At 38.3% G+C, this 15,629-nt stretch overlaps 1 protein-coding gene across 11 annotated transcripts in view; it reads right to left on the reverse strand.

Moving 5' to 3' along the window:
• The window catches only part of Vps13 (vacuolar protein sorting 13C), a 1,483,510-nt gene that overhangs the window by 832,068 nt on the left and 635,813 nt on the right, over positions 1–15,629 (reverse strand). For all 11 annotated transcript variants that reach the window (XM_076210284.1, XM_076210280.1, XM_076210283.1 and 8 more), the window contains one exon: positions 13,261–13,364. In XM_076210284.1, the coding sequence (XP_076066399.1) occupies positions 13,261–13,364 (104 nt within the window). The remainder of the gene's footprint in view (positions 1–13,260; positions 13,365–15,629) is intronic.

Consider the following 15,629-nt stretch of genomic DNA (forward strand, 5'->3'; position numbering starts at 1 on the left):
TTCTTTCAAAATGAAAAATGGGAAAGAATACACAAAGATACAACAGTAGAAGAGAAATGGAATATTTTGACAAAAATTTATAAAAAAGGAGTGGAAAAGTATGTCCCAAGACAAAAACAAGAAAAAGAATATGTAAAGTGCTGGTACAACAAAAGTTGTAGAGTGTTAAAAGACAAAAGAGACAAAGCTTGGATAAAATGAAAGAAAGACAGAAGACCTGAAAAATGGAAAATATATACGTGTTATAGAAATTAATATGTACAAGCGTGCAGAGAGGAAAAGAGAAAATATGAAAAAGATGTCATAGAAAAATGTAAAGATCAACCAAAACTATTCTACAGATTTGTAAACAACAAACTGAAAAACAAACAACATTTGGAGAAATTAAGACAAGGAGGAGTTGAATACACAAGGGAAATGGAAATGGTGGAAATTATGAACAAGCATTTTTAATCCGTGTTTACAAGGGAGAATATACAACCGGAAGAGATCGAATGGAAAGAGAAAGTCCCCCCTATGAAAGAAATAGAAGTAACAAAGAATGAAATAATGAAACACTTGAGTCATCTTGATGACAGAATATCGCATGGACCAGATGAAATAGCAAACTGGATTTTGAAAGAATGCAGGAATGAACTGGCAGACAAAATACATAGCATAATAAGCAGTTCCTTGAAAGAAGGAAAAGTTCCAGAAGATTGGAAAAAAGCAAATATAGTACCTATATATAAAGGAGGAAATAAAGACCCTACCAACTATAGACCAGTCTCTCTAACAAGTATAATAGCAAAAATTTGTGAAAGAATTTTCAAAAGTAAATGGGTAAAATATTTAGAAAAGAACAGTGTGCTAAATCGAAGGCAATTTGGATTCAGACAAGGACGATCATGCGTCACTAATTTAATATTTTTCTATTCAAGGCTAATAGATATAATACAAGAAAGAGATGGATGGGCTGATTGTGCATTTCTAGACCCAAAAAAAGCTTTTGACAAAGTACCACATAAGAAGTTGCTTAAGAAATTAGAAACTGAAGGAGGAATACAGGGCAAACTGCTTAAATGGATGGAAGACTTTTTGCAAGAAAGAAAAATGAGAGTAGTGATAAGAGACAAACACTCAGAATGGGATGACATAATAAGCGGTGTTCCACAAGGAACAGTTCTGGCCCCAATAATGTTTGCTATATATATTAATGATATGGATGAAGAAATTGAAAATTATATGAGCTTCTTTGCAGATGATGCAAAACTATTAAAGTGAACACGGAAGAAGATTAGGAGTCACTACAGAGTGATCTCAATAAAGTATGGGAATGGAGTAAGAAGTGGGAGATGGAGTTCAACACTAAAAAGTGTAGTATAATGGAATTTGGAAAAAGCAAAAACAGAATAACAGGATCATATAAATTGGGAGAAGAAGGAATAAAAAAAAGTAGAAAATGAGAAGGACCTGGGAGTCATTGTTATGAATAATATGTCACCTGAGAAACATATAAATAAGATTTTTGGAGAAACTTAAAATTTAATAAGAACAATCAAAGTGGCATTTACATACCTGGATGAAGAAATGGTGAAGAAAATTCTAATCACTCTGATAAGACCAAGATTTGAATATACTGCAACGATGTTGTCACCAAGTAAAAAAAAAAATGTATAAAAAAAAACTTGAAAGAATACAAAGAGCAATTGCAAAATTGGCACCAACACTCTCAAAACTATCATATGAAGAGAGACTAGCAAAACTTGAACAACAGACACTAGAGCAAAGAAGAGAGGAGATTTGATAGCTATTTACAGAATCATGAAAGGCATAGAAATTATTGATAGAGAGAATCTGATAAAATGGGATGATAGAAATACAAGAGAGCATGGAAAGAAAATCAAGAAAGACAGCTATAGAAGAGATCTGAAAAAGAACAGCTTTCTTCACAGAGCAATAGACAGTTGGAACAAGTTAGATGAGAAAGTGGTGTGTGCAAAAACAATACATGAATTTAAAAAGAGTTTAGATAAAATGAGATATGAAGACAGGACACCACGAGCATAGCTCCCCTTCCCGTAAAATACAACTAGGTAAATACATATATATATATATTATATATATATGTATAATATAAAAAATATATATATATATATATACATATTACAAAGGATTACAAAGGCAGAACATGCCGACAGGAGACCTTTTGGTCCATATCTAGGTCGGATGTGAAGAAAAAAAATCATAATAAAATGATAAATAAAAAATATAATAATGTATATAATAAATAAAATACATAGATAAATGCATAGGTATAGTCAAATAATAAGCAAACAGGTAAAGAGTGAATAATAATAAATTTACATATACATACATATACCAAGGCTTTTTCCCCCTTTCAAGGGAGGTAGCCAAAAAGGGCAAGGCATAAAATCACTCCCACCCTTTTCATCCCTAAATACACTCCACACCCCTCCCACCCTCCCTCTCATCTGAGCACCTCCTGGATGACGGGTCATCCCTGCACCTTGCCCACCGCCCTGGGTCAGAACAAGTGTCGCAAGACACAGCACATCCACAGCAAGGCCACTTCATTTAATCAGCGACCCCCCCTCTCCGTCCCCCCGTGCTCACACATACCACCTCACCCCCCACCCCCCTGCCCATTCCTCCTCATGCAATCACAACATCATCCATATACAACCATTCTCCACTCATATCTGTCTTCCGTCCTCTCCCGTCCTTCCTCAACAGACATTCCCCTCTTCCCCAAAGCCCCCTTCACCCCATCCATCCACCTCATCCTAGGACGTCCCCTCATGTTCACTCCCTCCACATCTGCCTTCCATACCTCTTTTACTAGTCTTTCTTCACTCATTCTTTCCATGTGTCCAAACCATCCTAATATTCTTTCATCAACCCTATCTCCCAGCTCCTTTTTCACCCCTGTTCTCCTCCTCACCTCCTCATTTCTCACTCTATCTAGCCTAGTAACCCCCACCATATTGCTCAGACACCTCATCTCAAACACATTCAAACTCCTTCTCTCTTCTTCTCTTATGTTCCAAGTTTCTGCCCCATACAGTGCTGTTGGCACAATCACTCCTTCATACAGTCTCCTCTTTGCATCCATTCCTAGATGTCTATTCCTCATTACACTCTTGAATCCACCAAGGCATTTACTTGCTTCTCTCAATCTACATTCTACCACCACCTTCACTCCACCTTTTCCTTCTACATTTGCACCCAAGTATCTAAAACTATCCACTTCCTCCAGTCGCTCTCCCTTAATGTTCACTTCCAGTCTACTGCCACATTCACCCCTTGTACATCTCATCACCTTACTTTTACCCACATTTATCTTTAGCTTTCTTCTATCACATACTCTCCCAAACTCTGCCACCAACTTCCTCAATCCCTCCTCCGATCCTGCCACAAGCGCAGTGTCGTCCGCAAACAAAAGCTGGCTCACCTCCCACTTTTCTCCATTTTCTTTAACCATCTCCAATCCTTGACCCACTACCCTTGCATTCACCTCTCGCACCACCCCATCCATGTATAAGTTGAACAGTCAGGGCGACATAACGCATCCTTGACGAAGTCCCACCTTTACCTCAAACTCTTGACAGCTCCCAAAAGCTTTCCTCCTATCCCATAAATCTGCATAACCTCCCACAGTGCCTTTCTGTCTACCCTATCATAAGCCTTTTCCAGATCCATAAAAGCCCAAAAAACATCCTTCCCCTTTCCTATAGCTTTCTCACATATCTGTCTTACCACAAAGATCTGATCTACACAACCTCTACCCGTCCTAAATCCACACTGTTCCTCACCAATTACTACTCCTGTTCCTCTCCTAATCCTCTCAATCAAGATCCTCCCATAAGCCTTCCCAACTACACTTAACAAGCTAATCCCTCTGAAACTACTACATTCACACTTGTCCCCTTTTCCCTTGTAAAGAGGAACTATACAGGCACTCCTTCAGTCCTCCGGTACTCTACCCTCTCTCCAGCAAACATTACATAACCTCACCAACCAGTCCACCATCACTTGACCTCCCTTTTTCAGACATTCTGCATGGCATCCATCCAGACCAGGTGCCTTACCTGCTTTCATCATCTTAACAACTGCCTTCACCTCATCCTTCCTTATTTCTCCTCCATTCTCCTCACTCATCACTCTCATTTCCTTCGCATTTCCCACTGCAGCTATCTTTCCTTCCCTATCCTCCTTCACATTGAGCAACTCCCTAAAATATTCTGCCCATCTTCCCCTTACTGCCTTCTCTTCCATTATCATCTCTCCATCTGCACCTTTTACCTTTTCTTCTCTACTTGATTCGCCTCCTCTTCCTCTCTTAATTTCTTTCCAAAACATCTTTTTATTGCTTTCAAAATTTTCTGTCATACTCTTACCCCATGTCGCATCTGCTCTCCTCTTTGCAAACTTTACCTTTTGCTTTACTTCTCTTTTCTTTTCTTTGTACCTCTCATATGACTCTCTCGTCCTCTTTTGTAACCAATCTGTGAATGCTCGCTTCTTCTCTTCTACAACCTTCTTTGTTTCCTCATCCCACCATTCACTACCCTTTCTTCTATTTCCCCCTGTCCTTCTTGTTCCACACACCATCCTTGCACACTTTATGACTCCCTCCTTGAACCATCCCCATTCCTCCTCCACACCCATCTCTACTCTATCCTTTACTCCCTCCCACTCCTCCTTCAGCTTCTTTTCATACTCCTTCTCCTTTTCCTTTTCATTCAAGGAGTTCACTCTAAGAACCTCCCTACCTTTTGTCCCTTTCCTCTTTCTCCATCTACCCTCCACTCTCAACTCACCTTCCACCAAAAAATGATCTGATATTCCCCCACCCTCTCCCCTTAGCACATGTACATCCTTAACTCTTCCTATCATAATCCTATTTACCACTACATAATCCATTAGCGCTCTATCTACCACCCTTCCATCCACCACCCTCTCCCATGTGTACTTATGCTTGACTTTCTTCCAAAACACTGTATTTGCTATCATCAACTCTCTAGACACATTTCCACCATCAACTCTCCACTACGATTCTTTCCTGGAACTCCACACTTCCCAAACACTCCATCGATTGGACCATTTCCCACCCTAGCATTACGGTCTCCCAGTACTATATTACATTGACATTTCTTCCTAAACCCTCTATGCACTCATTTAAATCTATCCAAAAGGCCTCCCTTTCTTCTATGCTCTTCTCACTGCCAGGCCCATATGCACTTACAAAGACCCACATCTCCTTTCCCAGTTTCATCTTCATCCACATTATCCTTGAGGAAACCTCCTTCCACTCCACTACCTTTTTACCTATCTCCTCACTTACTAGAATAGCCACCCCTTCCCTCCTTCGCCCTCTCTTCACTCCTTATAACCTCCCACTTACACTCCCAAACTTACACTCACCCTTCCCTTTCAACTTAGTTTCACTCAAAGCCAACACATCCATCTTTCTTCTCACAAACATACTACCTATCTCTTCCCTTTTACTCTCATCTGTACCACATCCACGCACATTAAAAGACCCAAACCTTAGGGTGCTGGTCCGAGGCCCTCCAGCACCCCTTATGCCTTCACTTTTATTTTTAGGAGATATGCCCCGTGGGGCTACAGGGAGAAGGATGCCTAGTCCCAATCCCCGTCCCTTTCTTCTCGCCTCTTACGATCCAAGTGGGAATACTTGGTGGCAGTATTCTTTTCCCCCACCACAGGGAATTCCCCCATCACAGAAAGAGAATACTCAGAGAAATGGTACAGGACAGCAACAAGGTGTTGGGGGACAGCATAATGGAGGGACAGTCGTAGTATAAAAGTGTCATCATTTCTCTATGAACAGTTTTCTTCTATCATAGACAAAATGATGTGTGGCTCTGGTCCATAGGGGCGCCCCATATAGACCCTAAAGTATCGACTGCATGCTACTTTGCCACAATAACAAGCAGCCAATACCCCAGACGGGGTATAACTAATAATAAATGAAAATCAGACAGAACAAATTATAACAAAACAAAAACAATATAAGATAAATTATAATCATTACAGCATCTTGCTTAGGTGTTTATCTAAATTATTCTTTAAGCTTCAAACTGAACTATATTGCACTACCTGTGCAGTAAGTTTATTCCATTCATTAACTACACGGTTGGCAAAGTTATTTCTACCTACTTCCAAATTGAATCTACTTCCAGACAGTTTGAGACCATTGTTTCTTGTCTGATTCTCATTCAATGTGAAAATTTGGTCACTTTTGATGTTGTCAATTCCCTTTAAAATCTTAAAGACCTGTATCAAGTCACCTCTGAGTCTACGCTTTTTTAGGGAAAACAGATTCATATGTTTTAGTCAATTTTCGTATGATTTATTTTTGATATTTGGAATCAGTTTTGTGGCTCGCCGTTGTACTTTTTCCAGTCTCTCAATGTCTTTAATGAGATTCGGTGACCATACGGAAACAGTATATTCCAAATGTGGTCGAACTAACGATTTATATAGCTTGTTAATGAGTGATGGACTTTTGAAATCAAAAGATCGCGCAATCAGTCCCAGAATCTTATTTGCTTTCTCAGAGGCTGAAATACACTGCTTGGATGATTTGAGGTCGTTACTGATAATTACGCCGAGATCTTTTTCACTATCCACTTTTGTTAACAAATTTCCAAATAACTTGTAATCGTACTTACTGTTATTTTCACCTATGTGCATTACCTTGCATTTACTTGTGTTAAACTTCATTAGCCACTTTTCAGACCATTGCTGTAATTTATCTAAATCTTCTTGAATATCTAATTGGTTTGAGTGATCATTTGCCACTCCGCACTGTTTTGTATCATCAGCAAATTTGGAAACAGTAGATTTTAGTCCATGGTCTATATCATTTATATATACTATGAATAGAAGTGGTCCAAGAACGGAACCCTGAGGAACTCCACTTGTAACATTTTTCCATCTAGAAGTTTTTCCATTTAAAACAACTCACTGTTTTCGACCATTCAACCAATTACTAGTCCAACCTAATAGGCTACCACTTATTCCGTGTAAAGCTAATTTAGTAAGTAGTCTTTCGTGTGGGACAGTATGAAAAGCTTTTGCAAAGTCTAGATATATTAAATCTATATTGTTTCTTTTGTCATAATTCGAGATAACTGTGTTGTAGAATTCGAGTAAGTTAGTCACGCAAGAACGTTTCCATCTGAAACCATGCTGGCTATCATTTATTAAACAGTTACTTTCTAAATGATGTTCGATAGCATCTCTGATGATAGTTTCCATTATTTTTCCTACGACTGAAGTCAAACTTATAGGCCTATAGTTATTTGGCTTCTTTTTGTCACCTTTTTTGAATATGTGAGTAACGTTAGCTAGCTTCCATTCTCTTGGGACATCTCCGGATATGATGGATTTCTTGAAAATAATTTCTAATGGAACAACAATCTCATTTTTCATTTCCTTTAAGATTCTTGGATGTCAACCGTCAGGCCCTGGTGTTTTAGTAACTTTGAGTTTATCTATACACCTTTTAATTTTTTCTTTTGTTATATTTACCGTAGTAAGTTTACCCTAGACTTTTCACAGGTTTCAGTTTGGAGTTCACTTTGAGGCATTTCGTTTACGAATACCGAGCTAAAATAATTGTTTAAGATATTACACATTCCTTCATTTGAATATTCAAGTTGACCATCAGCAGATAATAGTGGACCAATGTGATTCCTAACAACCTTTTTATCTCTAATGTAACTATAGATTTCTTTGGGATTCTCTTTGGATTTATCAGCTATGTTCATTTCGTATTGTCGCTTTCTTTTTCTTATTGTCTTTTTTAAATCTCTCTGTATTGATACATAACTTTCATAGTCATTAGATGCACCCGAGCACTTATATTTCTTATAAGCCTGTCTCTTTTTAGCAATATTCTTTTCAGTTTCTTTGTCGAGCCACTTTGGGCGAGCCTGATTTGGAGGACGTCTGTCCTTAAAAGGAATGTGAGTTTGAATCATCTTAGAGACCGTATTTTGAAATATTTCACACATCTGATCTACAGGTCTTTCGTTTAATTTTGCCTCCCAATCTGTAAGCTGAAGCTCCTGACGTAGTCCTATGAACTGAGCTTTACTGAAATCGGGTATTTTAGAAACAGAAGTATCTATTCTAAAATTGTTTAGGAGTTTGAATCTAAGTTGTGATCGCTATTTGCAACAGATTCACCGACTTCTACATCAGTTACCATGCTTTCACGGCTAGTGATCAATAGATCGAGTAAATTTCCATATCTTGTGGGCTCTTTTACATGCTGAATTAAGTAATTGTCACCAAGAAAATCAATCAAGCAACTACCTATATGGCCATGTTCAAGGGTTATCCAATCAATGTCAGTAAAATTGAAATCACCCATTATCAATAAATCCCAGTTGCAGAAACTAGACAGTTCTTGAAATAACAGTTTGTCGTCTGCTAATGATGTCTTTGGCCTATATATTACATCTATATTCATTTTTTGTCCATTTGTTTGGGTTAACTCAACCCACAAACTATCATATGCATCCTGTTTCACTTTCTCTAAAACACAAGCATAAACATTGTTTTTAACGTACAACAGAACAACCCCACCTTTCTTGTGGTTTCTATCCTGATGAGTGTTTAAATCCTGCAATATTAAATTCAGCTTCGAACTCAGTACCATTGAACCATGTCTCAGTTATTCCTATCATATCGAGATTTTCGCTTTTGACATATGCCTGTATTTCTTGAAATTTGTTCCTAATACTACAAGCATTAAAGTACATGGTTTTAAGAAACTCATGATTATTTCTTTTTGACACATTTTGAGTTTCAATATCATGTCTTACATTATTTTATTTTTTATTTATACCTTGCTCTATATTATTATTTGGTTCTTCATTGACATTCAATGCCTCATTAACATTTCTCCCATCAAAATAAACATTAACATTTCCCCCATCATCGACATCTGGTCGAACACGGTCATCCGATCTCTTTTGTACATTTTGTCCCCCTATGTCACCGTGATTCACGCCGGCCTCCCGTCGTTCATTGACATTATGTCCGGCATCCCTTCCTAAAATTATACATACAGTCGTACCTCGGTACTCGACCATAATCCGTTCTGAGGTGGTGGTCGAGCACCGATTTGTTCGAACACCGAAACCAATTTTCCCCTTATCACTGTCTTTCTTTGGACCCATTATTAAGGGCTAGAGCAACACGAAAAAGTTTAAATCTGGGAAGAAATACTCGAACAAACTGCGTACGTCTTACTCCGCTGGCGGTCTGAGTCGAACTGACGCTTACCCGCTGTTCGAGCTAGTCGAGTACCGAAAATCTGTTCGAGGTCCGATGCATTTTCTACTCGAATTTTTTGGTCGAGCACCGATTTGGTCGAGTATAGAGGCGGTCGAGTACCGAGGTACGAATGTATATACACACATGTACCTAGTTGTATTTACCTAGATCTTACAGTGTCTAGTTTGCTCTTAAATTCATATATGGTTTTTGCGCACACTATTATATTCATATACCCCAGAAATACAATAATGTGAAGGATGTGAGATGTGAGCTGGAGAACTGCGATGGAGATATGGAAGCAGTTGCTAGCAGGAAGGATCATAGCAGGCATTCTGACTTTGTTTGCACAATGAAATTAGTCAAAAAGCTGAAAAAAAAAAAAAAAAAAATGGTGCTGCAAGATCCAGGCAAGGCAATGAGACCTTGGCGACAGAGGTGGGTGTTGGAGTGACGACTATGATGAAAGTGCTGAACAAGGATCTTCACTACTCATACAAGAGGCACAAGGGCCAACTACTCACCGTCAAGGCCCAAGAGAACCACCTTACGAAAGCCAAGAAACTCCTTAACAAGGTCAAACACCCAGTCGAGCCGGGGATGCTCTGGTTCTTCTCAGATGAGAACTTCTGCCAGGACCAGTTGCACAATGTGAAGGACAACACATTCAAGACACCAAAGTGAAAGGAAGTGGTGCATAGACCCAGCCAATCTAGCAGTTTACCACCAAAAATGAAGGAAACCTATTGTTGTCATTGTACACGATGAGTAGGCTATGGTACTCAAAGTGACCATTAAAGATTTCCAGTTCTTGATGTGGGTTTTGGTATAATGGAGAAAGAGAACGAAAGAAAAATAACAAATGAACCAACAAAGAGAGGATTAGACGTATGTATAGTGGAGAGCCCAATAGGTGTGATCCCCAATAGACACTGTCTTATAGACACACCAAGGAAAAATCAAAGGTGGGAAAATAAGAGTTTTTCAGGATTTCAAACAAACCCAGGCAAAATAGGCAATAGCTTTGACATTGATAAAGATATCAGATATAGTAATGCATTAAGGAATTGTGAAATAAATTATTTAATAGGAGAAATCATTGACTTAAAGTTAGATTATCGAGCAGTTCTTAAAGAATTGATTAGATTGCGAAAGAGTAATGAGCAAACGATCAAAGAACTATGTGACCTAAATTGAAATCCTAAAAAGAGAAAACAAAAGAATGAAGAATAAGGACAAAAATAAAAATGAAGAATTGAAAAAGGACCAAGAACAATTACAAGCAGTGACCAGATAGGTGGAAGAGTCAAAGAAACAGACCTCACTGAAATAAAAAATCAATGGAAACAAGAACAGGAAAATAAAAAAAATTCCTTTAGAGAAATAGTACAAAAACAGATGGAGGAAAATACAAAAGAAACAGTCATAAAAGTGATCAGAGAAAAGGAAAATTGGATGAGAGATTCAGTTGACAACGGTAATTGCATTGGTATCCAGGAAATGGAAGAGAAGTATAATCTACATAGGACTACAAGAATAAAGAAAGAAAAGGAAAAAGTAAATAAGATATTAGTAGTTGTTCAAGAAGATCAACCAGAAACAGGGAAAGAAATAGAAGAAATATATAGACTAGGGAAATACAATACAGATAAGACCAGACCAATTAAGGTTAAATTCAGGTCACAAACAACAGCAGAGAATATCTTAGCAAAAACAGGGAAACTAGTAGACAGTGATCAATATAAACAGGTATGGATAAAAAGAGAAATGAATAAAGAGGAAAGAGAGGATGAGAAAACAAAAAGACTAGAAGCTAAGGAAAAAAATGAGAAAAGAACAGTCAAAGAGAGAGAAATTCTATTAAAGAGTAGTGAATATGAAAGTGAGGACATGGTTCATAGCAGAGAAAAACAGAAGGGAAACAGAAAACACAATGGAAGTAGCAGAAAATTAAGTGTCTTACACAAATATACATGGCTTAATAAAAGGCTTGAATGAACTGCATTATTACCTGAAGGAAAAAGAATCGGACATAATGGGAACTGTAGAGACAAATTTGAAAGGTCCACTACCACCCAACAGTGTAGGACATGGTGCATATAATTATTAGATTAGAAACAGAGAGGTAAAACAAGGGGGTGGAGTTATGTTCCTGACTAAGAAGGATACAAATGTGAGGAATGTCACATATGGAAAGAATATGGAGCAAAGAAGAGAATGAGGCAATTTGATAACCATCCATAGAATTATGAAAGGGATGGAAATCCTTGATATGGATTATTTACTAAAATGGGACAGAAGAAATACGAGAGGACACAAGAAGAAACTTAAGGACAGTTACAGAAGAGATCTGAAAAAGAACAGCTTTCCACACAGAGTAATAGATACATGGAATAAATTCAAAGAGAAAACAGCAAGTGCTAAAACTATGCAGTACATGACTTTAACAAAGAACTGGATGTGGAACAATACAACTGCGGGTCTCTACAAGCATAGCTCTTCTCCCGTGAAATACAACTAGGAACTACATACACATACATTTATGTATATTATATATATACATATACTTTAGTATGTACATGCATATGTATATATGTATATTTTATATACTAAGGGGCTGTTTCCCCCTTACAAGAGAGGTAGCCAGCCAAGGCATTCACCCATCCCCACCCAATCCACTCCCACCCATTTCCCTCTCTTCTCGGATTCTTGTGGATGAAGGGTCATCTTTGTCTCTTGCCCACTGCTTGGGTCAGAAACAAGACACAGCACAATCACAGCAGGACAAGGTGTTTCATTTACATGGTGACCCTCTTTCTTTGTCCCCTTAAGTGAAAAATAAAGACAAGCAGAAATTCCATAGGCTGTGTCAAATTATCATCCATGCATAAACATTCTCCACTCACATTTATCCCGTGCCTTCTCCCTTCCCCTTTTACTCAAAGCCCCTTTCACCCCATCCATCCCTCTCAGTTTTGGTCTTCCCCTCAATTCACTCCCTCTACCTCAGCTTTCCATACTCTTTCTTCACCCATTCTTTCCATTTCCCAAACCACCCCAATAATCTTTCATCAGCCCTAACCACAAGCTAACTTTCTCACCCATGCTCCTCTCCTCACCTCTATCCATCCTCATAACCTCTTCCATACTTCTTAAACACTTTATCTCAAACAAATCTAAAATTCTTCTTTCTAACTCTTGAATTCCAAGTCTCCACCTCATACAATGTTGTAGGCACAATCATTCCTTCATATAATCATCCTTTATATCTATTCCTATATACCTATTTCTCATGACACTCCCCCCCTTATGACATTTACTTGCTTCTCTAATCTACAATTTACCTCCACCTCTACTCCTGCATTTCCTGCTACATATGACCCTAAATACTTAATACTTCACCACTCCTAACTTCTTTCCCCTAAGAAATTATCCTTTACCACTTCTATGACTATACATTTTCTTATCCCCTGTGTTAACCTCTTCAATACGAGTCAAATTCTCGGGGGGTGGGGGGTGGGGAGGGGGCAGCATTAGCTGCCTGATGTACGATGATGCATCACAATGTTCACATTATAAAATATAAAGTTAAAGATGTATTACTTGTTCTCTTTCACTCTGAATGTTAACATCAACAGAAAATATGATCAGGCCAGTTCACATAATATGGGGGTTACTCAAGTGCATCTACAAAATATAATCAAGATGCTGATGCTGGCATCCTCATATACCCACTCGCTCCTCATAACATCTATTTAGGTGTCATTGTACTGAAGAGGTTATGGGGAAAAAAGAATACAGCCACTGTGACTCCCATGCAAGTCATAAAAGGGGAAAAAATGGGTTGAAGTGATGGGATTAGGGATCCTGCTCTCTGTATGTTCATCCTGTGAGATGTCAAGTAACAGATGGATAAAAGTTATTCTTTTCAACTTAACTCACCTTGCTGTGCAGAGCATTGGGTGTGGGGTCATACACAGTCACCTCTTTCAGGTTTGTGGAAATGTAAGTGTTTCCCTGATGTGACATCATTCCTACCTCCAGACCTGTTTAGGAAAAGCTTATTATCATTATTTAAAAAAACACATTTTTGACCAACTACTGATATTACTATTCTAGGACTGAATTCATATCACTAAATCAATTCATGGCCATAGGTCTCTCTTGCTGGAGACCTGCAGCTCTGACAGAAACAGCAAAGCCTATCAGATTGACCCAAAGTTACTCAAAGAGGAGATATTGGTCTCTCTTGAAGAAGACCCATGGGGATAGTCAGTTTGGGACATTGTAGTATGAAGTATTCTGTGTCTTCTGTGTGGTGGTTGCCTCAAATTCATGTACAGGTACAACTTAGTCTATATCCATGATTTCCAATTATCATACTTGGGTTAGCTGGGTGTCAAGTGGAGTGTCTGATGAAAGGAAGAACAGTTATAGAGGATTGGCTTGTGAGATTTAATGTGTGCCTAAGGGAGGAGAATGTACTGGAGCACTTGTATAATTCCTCTTTACAAAGGAAAAGGATAAATATGAATGTAGTAGTTTTGAGTTGGAAAGACATATGGGTGATAATTGAGAGGGTTAAGAGGGAAACAGAGGGAATAGTTGATGATGAACAGTGTGGGTTTTGGAAAGGTAGAGGATGCAGTAATCAAAATTTTGTTTTAGGGATGCGAGAAGTTTTGGCAAAATGTAAGGATATTTTTTTTTTAGTTATTATGGATCTGGATAGTAATTGTGACTGGGTTAACAGGAAAACATTTTAGATGTTACAGATATATAGGGTTGGAGGAAAGTTATCAAGGGTAGTCAGAAGTGATTTGTAGAGCTTGTGTTAGGGTTGGATATTGTGAAATTGAGTGGTTGTTATTCCCTAGACTCCGGCTGAGCTGTCCCATCTCCCAGAGGAATGCCATGGCTGGAATGGGATTTTCCCACCAACCCCTTATTTACCTGGTTGTATTTACCAAGTTGTATTTCATGGGAAGGGGAGCTATGCTCGTGGCGTCCCACCTTTGTATCTCGCAGTGTCTAGTTTGCTTTTAAACTCATGAATGGTTTTTGCACATACTATTTCATTGTCCAGTTTGTTCCAAGTGTCCACTACTCTATGTGGAAAACTGTTTTTCTTCAGTTCTCTTCTGTAGCTGTTTCTTGATTTTCTTTCCATGCCCATGCCTTATAATGTGTATAATGTGTTCTTGGCATCATCTAGCCTCTTCTAGTAACTTAGAAGGGCTAGATGGTGGCCACACCACAGTCTGACCTGGTGGATTCTATCATCTCAAGGGAGAGTATTCAGAGGGATGTATTTCATGGGGTCTGGCATGCAGTAATGGTTTGAGGTGAAGGTGGTATTGCACCAGGGTTGTGTAATGTTGCCATGGTTCTTCAATGTGTATATGGTTGAGGTAATATGGAAGTCTGAGAGTGAAGGGAAATGGGAAGTGAGCCAGTTGTTGCTTGCAGATGACACTGCTTATGGCTAAGTTAGAGGAAGGTCAAAGATAGCTAGTGATGAAGGTGCTTGCAATTGAACAATTCCTTAACTTGTTGAACAATGTGGCAATGTTAGCATTTTTCCAGTCTCTTGGTATTTTTCCTTCTTTAAGTGAGCAACTTATTAGTTTTTCTTTGCATTTGTTTAGAATTCAATTTGCAATTCCGTCCGGGCCATGCGATTTCCTGGCATCAAGGTTTGATAAGTGTTCTATTATTTCTTTTTGTGTTATCATTATCTCCCTCATGGGGGGAAATCACACTTCATTTCCTTTGTCCCAAAATTGTGCCTTCTCACTAGTGAAAGCAGACTTGAAGTGATTATTCATGACTTTGGCCATTTCTAAATCTTCTGTATATTCTATATTTCCTTGGCATAGGTTCACATATCAATAGAATAGCCTGGGTTGCTCTTTACATTTATCTATAATGTCTTTTTCATAGTTCCTTTTTTCCTCTCTTTGTGCTTTTACATACTCATTTCTATAGTTTATATATACTTGCCATTTTCCAGTTTTTTTTTTTATATTTTCTCCATCTTTTCCAAGCTCTGTCCCTTCTGTCATTTGCCTCATTGTATCTTGTTGAAACAGCATTTAATGTACACTCTAGCTTCTGTCTTGGTACATGCCTATTCACCCCTTCACTGTAATTTTCCATCAAGATATCCCATTTCTCTTCCACTTTAGTCTCTTCCATGTAAAATTTTTACCCAATTTGCATTCTGAAGGAATTTCTTTAGTTTTCCAAAGTCTGTTTTGTTGTACATCAATCTTCCTTTCCTATGCTTTTCATTTCTCTCCATGTATATT

This window comes from Oratosquilla oratoria, chromosome 27 (genome assembly GCF_046742065.1).
Source record: "Oratosquilla oratoria isolate Oo_2021 chromosome 27, ASM4674206v1, whole genome shotgun sequence".
Classification (NCBI taxonomy): domain Eukaryota; kingdom Metazoa; phylum Arthropoda; class Malacostraca; order Stomatopoda; family Squillidae; genus Oratosquilla; species Oratosquilla oratoria.